Source organism: Mytilus trossulus, chromosome 14, assembly GCF_036588685.1.
Source record: "Mytilus trossulus isolate FHL-02 chromosome 14, PNRI_Mtr1.1.1.hap1, whole genome shotgun sequence".
Classification (NCBI taxonomy): Eukaryota; Metazoa; Mollusca; class Bivalvia; order Mytilida; family Mytilidae; genus Mytilus; species Mytilus trossulus.
The window spans coordinates 42,356,631-42,370,771 of record NC_086386.1 but is presented as its reverse complement, the minus strand read 5'-3'; the positions used below and the strand labels follow the sequence as shown (position 1 = coordinate 42,370,771).

General features: G+C 30.9%; 1 protein-coding gene across 1 annotated transcript in view; it reads right to left on the bottom strand.

The window, feature by feature from the left end:
• The window catches only part of LOC134697782 (anoctamin-7-like), a 57,402-nt gene extending 44,565 nt beyond the window's left edge, over positions 1-12,837 (bottom strand). The window contains exons 1-6 of the mRNA XM_063560069.1: positions 12,496-12,837; positions 11,614-11,686; positions 8,716-8,819; positions 7,806-7,929; positions 6,068-6,118; positions 5,420-5,747 (exon numbers count right to left, since the gene is read on the bottom strand). Coding sequence (XP_063416139.1) covers positions 5,420-5,747; positions 6,068-6,118; positions 7,806-7,929; positions 8,716-8,819; positions 11,614-11,686; positions 12,496-12,837 — 1,022 coding nt within the window. The remainder of the gene's footprint in view (positions 1-5,419; positions 5,748-6,067; positions 6,119-7,805; positions 7,930-8,715; positions 8,820-11,613; positions 11,687-12,495) is intronic.
• Between the last annotated feature and the right edge of the window lie 1,304 nt (positions 12,838-14,141).

Sequence of the window (14,141 nt, the reverse complement as noted above, 5' to 3'; positions counted from 1 at the left end):
TAACACAAACTGGTTAGTATTATATAGCGTGTGGTCGTTTTAAGTGACATTGAAAAACAACAACATAAACTAGAAATAAACCATCAATTACCTTGAATTGTCTTCTGAAAAACTGGCACTGTATAAATATGATGATATAAGGAAATATGTGTAAAATGATAAATCATAACACTGCAATCCATTAATGTGTACAATACTATTACTTTTACCATGCAATGCCTTATGATTTTACAAACCAATCTTCAAGTTTAATTGTTAGATAACTTAAATCTGCACATTTTAGTGTAATGCCAATAAATAAGAAGTATCGATTTTTTTTTTTAATTTATGCTTTTGAATATATTTTGTTTCTTTTCATATGACTTCAAAACATTCCTTTATTGTTGCCAGTCCTTTTGCTTGAAAACCGTCGTTCAATATAACGGTACATTCCAAAATAAATATATCTCGATATCCACATCTCGTATAATCCCGAAACTAATGAATCCGGACATTGACGCGTTTGAATGGAATATAACTTGTACCACCGAGTTGCGACAGAGGAGAGTTTACAATTTTAAGACAGTTCAAATATCTATTTTTCTACTAATTTATGTCACATATGTTCTTTGCTGTATAAATTATGACTTACTGCAATTTTTTTTAAGTATGCGATATTTATATACCCAATATTAAAAAACCGCACTACACTGCTACTAAGAAAATGATACTTTTTTGATAATTATACATTTCAAGTGTCTGGTGCATCATAAATTTAAAACATTTCATATTAGATAATATTAAAGTTTAGACTTATCAAACTTGTAAAGACTCTATGGTTTCTGTTATCTATAAACAAAAAGGTGCATTTTTATACATCTTTTTTTCAAATTGTGTACAGTTCGTTATCTGTAAAATATTTTATACTGTACGATTCATTGCGAAATCATTGAATTTATCAAATTGTCTTTGCATGCATTAATTTTTTATATGTAGATAACAATACACATGTTAAAAAAGTTGACCATCAACAGCCAACACTTTTTATTTGTTACATAGTTGAACTATACTTTTAGGTATTTATTTATTTTTGTATATTTAAGAAGTGTCAGAATCAATATGACTATAGATTAAAATGGTAAGAAAATACAATCGCCCGACAAATTACAAATACCATTGGTCGAGCGACTGCACATTTTATACTGTGTTGTACGAAATTCAACGGTAAACAAATCTCTAACGTCAGATGATTAAAAGTAAATCAAGAGACTTAATTCAGACTATAACAAGAAAATAAAAAATTGAAAAAAAACAATTTCAAGGAAAATTCAAAAGCAAATAAAATGGCAAAATCAAAATCTGAAACACATCAACCGGAACAAAAACTGTCATACACAGTGAAAGCATGCAAGACAGCAATTTAAGAAATGTTTGTCTCTTTTGGCCGCAGTTTTTAAATACATTTGCGCGCTTTCATGAATGCTGATATTTTTGTGCTTTGTATAGAATATTACCATAAAATATGGGATATTAAATATCGGAACGTATAAGATGTATGCACGTTATTTTATATTCCTGATTGATTTCCTTGTACCGATGATTTTTTTTTATTGTTTTGATTTAGAAAACCCTGGTGTAATATTTTCAGAAAAGCAGAGATTTCTTTCGTTAAAATTAAATACATTGTTACATAAACTATCAAATCGAACCGGGTAAGATATTACCTAGTTTGGTTTGCTGATTCACCACTGTACCATGGTTAGCCAGGACCATGTACTACAGTAGTTGTCGTTGTCATATACTGTTGCACTTTAAAAACGCAAATCATAACTTATATTCGTTTAATAGCTAATCACGCTTCTCATACTTCTTTATGAATACAAAAAATCAATACATGAAATTTCTCAGGAGGCAATCAAACATGGCGGAATGTTGAAGTCGCACGATTTTCTTGGCGGGAAATTAATAGCGCAGCGCATAAATGACTTTTAAAAAAGTTTTCTTCATTACAAATTTTCTGATTTTCCTTTTTGTTACGAATCAGAAAAAACTAATGATGATAAAATTATGTCATTAGGAATCTACAGACAGAAATAAGTGCACATTCTTTTGAGAAAAAATTCGCGCCATAAAATTACTTGTTAAGTGCTAGAGATTTTAATGCAGGTAGTATTAACTCGTTAGGGACCACCTGAAGTTTAACGTCACGCAATTTCAATCAAATTATGAAACGTAACTTGCAACACAGTATTAAATTTTTACCAAATTGCTAGATGCCATAGCAGGCCGATTTACATCAGCAATGTTTCTAGTTTGCTGAAATGCCACAAAACACTGTAAGATAATTGTTAATGCTTTCCGTGTACGCCACAACACCGCAAAAACAGACTGAAAGAAGTAGAAATTTGCAAAAATCAGAAGGTGGAAACCTGACACATAACATCCCAAACAAAAGTTGTTTACCTTTCTGTTTGTGATTTAGTAATTTTCAACAGCCACATTTGCCTTTAACGATTGACTCGACATATGATAAAACAAATTCCAGGATTTCAGTGCATACCACATAATCTAAACGTTAAGCGTGACGTTATCATTCAAATTTTCGAATTTCAAATTAATTTTAGACAATTGCAATGACGAAATAAATCAACAGATTCTTCAACATGTTCAATTACGTATTTCATGTATCATATATAGATATAGAATGATGTGGTGTGAGTGCCAATGAGACAACTCTCCATCCAAGTAACTATTTAAAAAGTAAAACCACCATAGGTTAAAATACGGACCTTCAACACGGAGCCTTGGCTCACACCGAACAACAAGCTATAAAGGGCCCCAAAATTACTAGTATAAAACCCTTCAAACGGGTCTAATCTATATAAACAAAACGAGAAACGAGAAACACGTATATATTACATAAACCAACGACAACTACTGTACATCAGATTCCTGACTCATGTGTATTTCAAAATAAAGAGAAAAAAACCCAAATAAAATGATCGAGTGTTGCGTTTTGAAAGTCCGTCAGTGTATATGGTTTTGTGAATTATATCGATATACATAATACCGTTTGATTTGAGTCTGAACTATTTCACATTTATGCAAAACCGACTCTACGAAACATTTTTTTTCAGTGTTGAATACCGTACGGCGGTCTATAACAGTCCACTACAATCCACTTTTACCTCATTTGACTTATTTTCAATCACCACATTTTATCATTTTTAATACGAACATTAGAAATACTAGAAGTTTAAATGAAGTTTCTTCGGGTCGATACAATGGAAACGATACAAAGCAAAACCGTCCATGCCGACATCATCTTTTCTTTTGATATGGGTCGAATTTCTTTAAAAACATGTCAAAAACAAGAAACGCAACACTCGCGTTGTTGTCTCTTTGACACATTCTCCATTTCCATTCTCAATTTTATATGATCAAATAGTCCACATTATTTACTTTAACATTCAGATATTATAATGATGTTTTTAATGTTCTTTCCATTAACTATCAAATTCTGACTAGGTTTCATTTATTTGTCCTACAGAACATGAACTTACGGACACAACATACGTAGTTTCATCCGCCCAATTTCTAGCCTTTTACCTCGAATTTGACATCTAAATATCAGAATTTATGACAACCCAGACGAATAAAATTTTGAAATTATAAATATTCACTACCTCAGCAGCAATATAATATCTTCACCTACATATGGGATGTACAATATCAAATTCATTCGGTATTCAAGAGTGTTAAGCTGATACTAAGACTTTAAAAACGTCCCAGTGTCTGAACAGAAAATTGATTAGCCAAAGTTAAATCAAAGAACTTCCTTGTATATTTTTAACATTTTACTGTATAGTCAATTTTTGATTATACTCATGACGAGGCTTGTTTCTCATACATATCGCCATTGTGTTGTGTGATATGTTCAATTTTTAATTCTTTTATTTTATTTTGTTTTGTGAAACAGTTATATGTTTTCATAGTCATAGTGATTAAGATTATATTACAAATGTAAATGCTTTTCCACACGATTGTATCTATGTATTTTTTTTCCTTACATATTGTTGTCAATATTATGGAATTCAATGAGACTATCATACAACTGAGTGGTTTGGCCAATTCTAACACCCAGTCTAATCCACGATTTTCTACAAAAGGAAATACCTGTACCATGTCAGGAATATGTTACTTGTTTCCCATTAGTAAAATATATCTGAGCCTATGATTTCCCATTTTATAAAGGACTATATGTTTTGAATTTCCCTTGGAGTTCGTGATTTGGTTTTATAGTACCTAAACCTCTCACATGAGTAGTGCATTTGTCAACCAATGTTCAGCAAGCTCAGATTGTTATTTTGTCTAAGGCAAATTACATGTAGGACCAACATCTGCATTTAAGTGAGACTCATAATTGTGGAAGAGTAAATCATATTAACTGTAAGGTATATTTCTAAAACTTTATTTCATTTTGGATAACGTGAATTTTTTTATTTTTTTTATAATAAACAAAAGTTACCTTCAGATGTGCGCGCTGGATAAGACATTTAAATCATGGCGTTATATAACTGACAATTTCATAGTCTAGTACTTCGACAAAATTTATGATTTCCCATTTTTTACATCAAAGGAATGAAAAACAATTGACATATTCCGGAGTTGGTGCAGGCATTTTTTTAATAAAGAAAATGGCGGATTGAATATGGGTTTGAAGCTAGCGAAACCTCTCACCTGAATTGTAGTCGTTTCAATTTTCATTATTTTGAAAAAAATCAAAGGACTAGTTTTTGTGACGGTTTTTGATAACGAATATAGAAAAATGCTTAATTATATTGTTAGAGATCTACTACCTTACCATATCTATTGGGAAGGACGCTACAGTAAAGGTTGAGCCGATTAAGTACGATAATGTGTTGATTTTGAAGTTCTAGGGGACATTTGAAGGCTCGTTGTGGTGATTTCAAGTTCAGTTATTTATTATCGCTTTTAGTATAGGTATGTACAGGTTTATATTAGAAAAAATATTGAATATTTGTTAACATTACCAGACGTAAAAGAAAAGGTACCCCGCTTGTGCGTTTTTTATCAAACGATTGTTTCAAGATCTGCAACCTTCTTTTTTTAATTTAATAAATAATTAATCATCAACTAACCATATGCATGTACATAATAATAGATGATAAAACAAGTTCTAGAAAGGCATTCGAAGTTTTTGTCATTCAAAATGTTGTCCGTATTATCACTTCGATTGCGTCAACGTCCGGATTCATATGTTTCGTGGCCAAACAACTCTAACCAATAGCTTTTGCAGGTACTTATCATGATTTAGAGGTCAAATACTTTGCAACTCAAGGATTCATCTTTCCAAAGGAAGCACATAAAACTAATTTTCATTGAAAAGATAACAAATAGTATCACTATGTTATTTTACCTGTTAACTATGCCATATATAAAGATGATCAAACCTACTATCATTGGCACCCACAATGATGTCATCAGCAAACCAGACCATGTAAAATAAAACGCTATTTTCTCTCCGAAATAATTTCGAATTTTTGTTAATGGCTGAAACTTATAAAATATTGTCCATTCATCATTTAGCTCTTTTCGTGGATCGTCCACCTTTTTTTCCAGACCATCTCTAGTTTCTTCAATTGTAATACTATCAGGCCGTTCTTCATAAGGATTGCTGTCGTCAGAGGTCTCATGTAAAATCAAATTATCTGAGTACACACCAAGTTTCTTCATGTAAGGGAAATCTGGAATATTTCAATGAAAATTAAAACATGATATTGCAGATAATTTTAACACATTTATAATTGAATATTATGCTGAGTGAACATAATCCTTATGATATAATAACCATTACCATTCAAATCTATTCAGCACTGTTTTCCCGGAGGATTCCTGCTATAATTAAGTCTCATTCTCCTTTTACAATGTGTTCATTTGAGTATGTGTTGATTTCTACCTGGTAACTTCATACATTAGGAAGAAATAGGTAAATATAACAAGCAAGACGTTTGACAGCTGAACTGTTGTTCATAATGTTTTTATAGAAGCATATTATAATACTCACTTATTATCTGGAGTTTTTTGTCTATTGCTTCAGTTAATGTTGTACCAAATCCTGTAAATAATATATCATTATACGTATACATGTACTATGTTGGTTACAAAAATTGATTAATCAGATAAAAGATCTTAAGTAGCAGTGAAGCTAGTATAGTTGACCACATAATAACAACAAGGTTATATCTAAAAAAAAATAATATTTTATATTTGAAATATTCAATATAGATTCCTTTGAGTTTTTTTATCGATTGAATATTTGTTTCCTTCACATTTAACTTTTGTTTTAATCGTTTAATATATATCCTAACTTCTCTTCTTAATGTTTTTTAAAAATGTAAAGTAATCTTCCTAGATGTTATAAAATTGTTTACTTCAAAAAACAGTAATATAAGTGTATATAAACGATTTAGCAGTTACAGAAGTGTCTAGTATGTAAACTTAAATAAGTGCAACCTTAAGTTGAAGTTGGAGGTAAATAGTTTGTGACCTTAAATCAAGCAGTTATTGCAGATCTTCACTAGAATATAAAATTTGCTTAAGTTCTTTTTTTAACCTATCGATTTGATTGCTTAACATAGTAGGTAACATTTCTTATGGTATTGAAGACCATATATTGACTTTTAACATGACATGTTGGAAACTCAACTTTCTGGATTTTTTTTCTCACAATTACTTCAATTTAATCATAAAAAGACAATAACAATCAAAATCAAAGAGTAAACAAAGACTCGTCAATCTAAAACAAACTGACAACGCCAAGGCTAAAAATGAAAACGACAAACAGAAAAACAATAGTACACATGACACAACATAGAAAACTAAAGAATAAACAACACGAACCCCACCAAAAACTAGGGGTGATCTCAGGTGCTCCGGAAGGGTAAGCAGATCCTGCTTCACATGTGTCACCCGTCGTGTTGCTTATGTGATTACAAATCCGGTATATAGTTTAATTCGTTAGGTCACATTCATGAAAGGGAACGGGATTGTATTTACGACGTAAGGAACATATCCGATATCACTTGTGAAACGGTTGTTCCATAACGGTCAACCTACTCGTGATGGCGTTCGTAAAATTTACGAAGGGATGATTTCAACTTCACCATTTGGAACTCTTGGTTTAATAGCTTCCTTGTGATCAGTAACCCTCTATCAAGAAAATCATGATAGGAAATGTAAGCACGTGAATATCGTATCAATTGGGAGATTAATTTGATTGATTTAAAGTCCTATCTAAGCAACCTTTGAGAAAGCAGTATTCCTCCTTCAACAAAATCAACGTACTTTGATCTAGCTCCAGAGTAACGTCAGATTTGAGACACATATACTCCATATGCTGATACCGCTGGGATGTTGCTACACAGAAATTGAAAGTTGACTATATGAAAACTTAAATCATCGCGTTTGTCATAAATTTTGTATTTAACCTACCATAAGTAGTTAAAAAAAAGAAAAAAATGTCTAAATAAGAATCAGATATATCTGTGTCGGTAGCATCTTTAATTTCAAGTTCACTTGCATATTTTTAATGTAAGTGATCACTGAATCTATTATTATTAAGGGACAGAACACCATCAATATACCGAAAGGTAAAATTAAAAGACTTCTTTTCTCCTTCTTGTCAATTTAAAATTCAAGCATGGCAGTGATAACCTCTATGGTGTATTGTTTGCGTGACTCTGTATGATTTTTTCACAAAGTAATCTAAATTCCTGCCCAAAACTAGATATTTAAAATCAAACCTGTTTTCTTCAAATCCGTCTCATCAACATCATCATCAAGTAACTTAATGTCTTTTATCATGTCTTCCATCATGTTTATATTCACATAATCAATGAGGTTGATATTCATGAGAATATTATTAACCTGTCAATATTGAAAAACAATTGATTGATTGATGGATTTGTGTTTGCTTCATATATAGTAGGACACATTGCAGGACTATGGTAAGACAAGGTACATAATTGTTGCTTGTTATCTGTTTCTTGCATGTAGATATACTTCTCGTCTCCAACAAAACTGTGAGTAACAGAAGAAAGGGAAAAGTGACATGCTTCTATTTGATCGGCTTATCGAGATTCATGCAACGATATTGACATTTTATTTGATTACTTGTGAGACGATGACTGTTTAAGGTCAGAACGATGTAAATGTCCGCCAAAGCAACAAAGCTAAATGGTTTCTTCAATCATATACAAAACGTTTACACTTTTCAATCGAAATCCATATTTTTGTAAATTTTATTTCATATTTGAGGGTACAAAACGTTTTGAAAATTCTGCACATACCTGCAAGTATGACACGCGATATTGTTTCTCATACATAATGACTACAGAAATATATAAAAGGCTTATCGACATCTTAATACAAATTCTGCTAAAACTAGTGCTAGTGGCCCCTTTACCTGAGTTCTACGCCAGGTAACAGTCATTTCACGATTTAAAACATTTGTATGCAGTACCATTAAAAGATTTGCCCGCTTACCGCTACTTCTCCTTTCATACTATTGTGATATACATTTTAAATAAGCCATGTTTGAAAGTCTTAAAATTCCTTGCGTTTTAAGTTCCTTTATTGATATGATATCATTTTAAAACTGACTTTTCAAGAGCTTGTTTTTTGAAACAGAATAGTGACATTAACAATATTTACCAGTAAAGTCCTGATAGCTGGTCTGAAGAACTTATAAGGGTCATTATGGTTTTCAAAAAGATGTGTTCTCTTCACCTTAAATCTGGCAGATTTGGGATTAACAGCTAAAACGTAAAATGAGAACAACTTTTAAACACAAAACAAATGTTACGGAAAAACAGTTACCTATCCACATAGTTTTAAAGGGGCACTAGCTTTGAGTATATAAAAATTCTAAATTATCATTTTTATTTTGTTCAATTATTAATGAAAGTGAAATAGTGAAATAATAATTTGCTTTTCAGCTGAAATGGTTCAATTTTGGCAAATTAGTCTATTAAACATTGATAACGAAGTATTCACTTGCAAGAGAATAAATCCGTATTCATGTGAACTCCAATTTAACCCCTTAAAAAGAGGTAGAATAACGCATGCATTGTCCGTGTACGGTTATTTAAAGCAAAAGAATGTCAACATTGAAAGTGAAACAAAGGTGAATAATTTGATTAACTAATTCGATCCACAATAACAGTCTTATAAAGGTAAAAATGACGATAAACATATTTGTTTAATCTATAATACAAAATTTAGCAGACCTAAAAATATCCAAGCCGGGTATTCTATTTTAAAGCCTATTGGTACGTTTTTGGAAGCCTGTCTTACGTGTGCTTAAGAGGTTTAGAACGTTTCATCACCATACTAACATGACTAACGAAGTCTGCACTAAATGAAAAATTGAGAAATAAAAAGTGTGCATAGACTTCTTTTTGTGTACATCACTTACACTAGTGTTATTTTTTATTCGTTTTTAATTTTCAATCCTCTAAACCTTTTGTCTGCCATTTTCTTATATCGTAAAAGGTATAATGTGTCTATCTTAATTTCAAATAGATATACCACTGACTAAAAGCAATTAAAAAGGAAAAAGAAAATCTTCGCGACTTGTTTTAAAAGATATAATATGGGTCTGTTGTCATTATCTGTGATTGCTTTGGTGCTCAATAATAGATCTAGTAAAGAAGTGTTTAATACGGAAACGTTGACACAGGTATTCCTAGTCTTGATTACAGTTATTTAAATATTTACAGATATCATGTACAACATGATTTTTGACAAATGTTGTGCATGTTCATGTGACATTTTTATTTTCTTTCCGATGATGTTAGTAAACTTTTTGGAATGTTGGTTTGATCGGTATGAAGTAAAATCACAAAAATACTGAACTAAGGAGGAAAATCAATTTGGAAAGTTCACAATCACATTAAAAACAAATGGACAAGGACTGTCATATTCCTGACTTGGTACAGGCATTTTCAAATGTAGAAAATAATGGATTAAACCTGGTTCTAAAGCGCTAACCCTCTCACTTTAATAACAGTCTCATCAAATTCCGTTATATTAACATGATGCGTTAAATAAACAGTCAAAATTAATAAAATAGTCAAAATATGGGTACATCAGTCATCATCGTATAACAATTTTAAAAGGGACAATTTAACAGAACACAAAAACATCTACTATCTACGAACACATTGATTGATTTAAGTGTCTGACGTCAGAAAATTTGTATACGTCACATAAATTTGTCGTTCAATGTGCATACAGACAATTTTAAAATTACATAGGCTATGTAAGCATAAAGGGTTAAAATATCAAAAGTATGTAAGAATAAATTACAGAAAAAGACCGAGATTCAAACAAGTCCAAAAGTTATAGATAGAATTTATGATAATTCAAAAATAGTTAATTCAACTACGCGATTGAATGATTTTGACGTTTGTGGTTCAACCTATATAGTAATTCATAATAGAAATATATCATAATGACATATAATAGACCAATATAATACTGACGGGATCTTTTAAAGTACAGAGTCACGTTATAAAAACAAAAGAAATACAAAGAGTCGCATATACAAAATAAACCACCAAAAAATGAAAGCCAAAACAAACACATGGACGAGATGTATAAGTACCGAGCCACGTCAAACGGATATCACATAAAACCATTCAACAGTTAAAGTAATATTTATAATAGAACAAAGGCAAATGAAAGAACAATAAAACATGGTGTTAAGATGATAAACAACATCAGTACGCATAATCTATACATCAAGACCATCGTGTATTATTTGAGAAGTTGATACGGAATATTTATCAACAAGGTCTTAGTACCTTCCGATGAATTTTTTTTAGAAAAAGGACGAGACGTTCTTTGACATACCCCTGGTTCATCAACTTTCTACTCAGACACTGATGACGTTGTACAAAGTCTGAGTAGGAGCTGCAAGCTCTTGCATATCGAATAAGTTGGGAAAAATATATCCCATATGCAGGTGAAGTTGGTATATTGCTACTAAGGTGGGGGAAATGTATAATTTCAAAATTTAAATCGTCTCGTTTGTCATAGATTCTGATACTGAGATGACTGTGTAAGTCAAATTCGAGATATAAGTCTAAAAATGAGGCGGAGGAAGCCGTGTCTGTTGTTTCTTTAATTTCTAGTTCTGGGGGATATATCAATGGAACCCAATCAGAAAAGTTCGGATTGTTTATGATAAGAACATCATCAATATATCTGAAAGTGAAATTGAATAATCTGGCTTCTTTGATCCTCTTGTTTTTGACAAGTGTCTGGAGGAACTCCGATTCATATGAAAATAAGAAGAGGTCGGCAAGAAGAGGCGCAACGTTTGTTCCCATAGGAATGCCGACAATTTGTTGGAAAAGTCTACCTCCAAACTCATATAATTAAACACTTTTTGACTTGTTATTTTCATCTGGTTATAGCCATGAGCAATAGTTTGTATCTTAGGGACAACAAACATTCTATTACCCTTGTAACTAGTCAAATGGTATATATTAAATATGAATATCGTATTGCTATTGTCTTGTGCATGTTATATGTATGAATACGTACCTTTGTCTGTATCAAATGTACTGTAAATGAACTTGGAGCAAATGTTGGTATGACGTTCATCTGGATAGTATTTCTGTAAAAGAAATATATTTTTGACATACCACTACTCACAAATTCATTATTATCTATCACATTTTTATGGATACCAATAACAGGATTTAGGTGTATAGAAAATTTGTAGATACATGGTCCTCACCAAGATTTGCAATTCCATAATTCATTTGTGTTTGGCTTCACCTTTCACCGTAGTATTTATGAAATGATAACAAAAAGAGTACTTATGAACCACTTTTTACTGTATTTGAAATACTATAAGGGTTTTCATTTCCCAGAGGAGTTTAAATTTCTTAATCTAACTGTGCACAGATTGAATTTGAAAACCAATATGCAAAAAACTTATATACAATAGCATATATATGTTGTGTACAAGTTGTAATGTTGTTCAAATTATAATTTGTACAAAGTCTTTTGTTTCACATATTTCTGTCATATGTTCACAACTACGTCATACAGTCTTATACTGAGCATTGATAAAAAAAAACATTATTAGACCACAAAAAGACTTTTTATAGATATGGATATGGTATCAGGAGGAAAACTAAAATTTAAACATAAACCATTCAGGTATCCTCATTTCTAGTTGCATGACGGGGCGAATAGCACTAAATGTGAGGATGAAATATATAAATTTGAATTTAAAACATAAAACTAGTACATTTTAGAAGATTAAACTATCACCTGGTGCTAGAAGGTATGTGTCAAAAAAATTATAACTTGTACAAAAACTCTTAAAAAATTATCAATTGTACAAACTACATCTTGTACACAACAAATTCATACAATATTGTATAGAAAGCACGAAAAAGAATTAGCATAACTTACCCCATCTAATGGCATTTGTAGATTTGTAAGGTCGGCTTCAATGCAAAGTCTTTTAAAGGAACAGTGAAGCTTCTTATAAATTGTGTCCTTACACACAGTTTCCTGAACAATAAAGTCGTCCCTTCTCAACTTATTTTCAAAAATATTTCTAAGCCTATCTCGAGCTTGATTTTTTTTCTGTTCATTATCACTCGATGGATAAGTTATTTCTTTTAAATTTGGATGAATTAACACAAAATCAATCTGTTTTGACTCTGGGACTAATTTTTGTTTAACATTTCTGTAATATGTTCTATCAAAACATGTAAGTGCTTTTTCTTTGGCATATTTTATGCTATCCATTCCTTAATACATTTGGTAAATCTCTTCAAATAGAAAACATTGTATAAACATCTTGTTAAACCGTTCACGAAATGAAATGCATAAGAATCATAAAAACGAATATCAAGCTTGTTAACCTTTCTGTTTAGAGGAGAAGGTTTAAAATGAGTTGCAGCAAATTTATTTGCATTCAGAATTACCAAACAATGATTTAATTAAATAGGACAAATTTTGTCTGATAAGGTTGTGTTGGAATGTAGTGTAAGAGACAAAACTAAAACCAATGATATCTTAAATACAAGAACTTATTTTCGAGTTACTAGCTTTCATTCAAATCTCTGAATGATAAGCGGGTACATTCGACTGGTGACAAGAATTATTAAAAAGAAAAAGGCAACAAAGAATATGGAGTAACAAATTGAAAATGGCAACAAAGTAAATGAAGTATGAAATTGAAAACAAATCTTTTGCAAACTACACCTGTAGAAGAGAAAATTTTATGTAGACTTTGTATAAAAAATATGACTGTTTGTATACTATGCAGGTGGCGTTTTAGTTTGACACTTTTAAAAAATGATAAAACAAACTTACTTACACCTACTTAGTATGCAATAGTCAGAAACATTTCACATTTCCCCACCTGTAATTTAATGTCTTATTTCTATATATTTTCCAGGTTACTCTAGTGTAGATTTAACGCCTAGGACATTTTATTGATATTTATATTGTGTTTTATTATAATTTCTATCAAAATGTTCTTTGAATTTTTTTCTTTTAAGCTGAATTGGGCTATAATCACTAGTTTCCCGATGTATTTTTAATGGCAAACCTATTTATCGCTTGATGTTTGGATTTTTTAAACAGAATAAGAAAACTGCAGAATAATCATTCAAGGTTGGTTGTTTTTAACTTTTACCAAAATAATTATAATGGTTTTCTAACATACAAATCATAAAAAGAAGTTTTGAAGAAAAAAAAGCACAGAAGTAATCAATTATATTGTATCTTTATAATGTTTAAAATTTAACGACTGTAACTACAAATAATCATGTTTTAGTGTCGACATTCAAATTACTTCTATTATGCCCGACGAATGTTTTAGGTCGACCGGCTTATATAGCCCGATCGACCTTAAAATATGCATTTGCCGATTTCGTGTTAAAGTTACTTAAAACTTGATACATATATTTAAAAATGTAACAAAATGAGTGTTCCGTTTGATTACGTACAATGTGTTCTTTTCAGTTAACATATCAAAAGGATTAAACGATCGATTACAAATGAAAAAAAAAAATATATATATGACAACTTATTTATTTAATTAT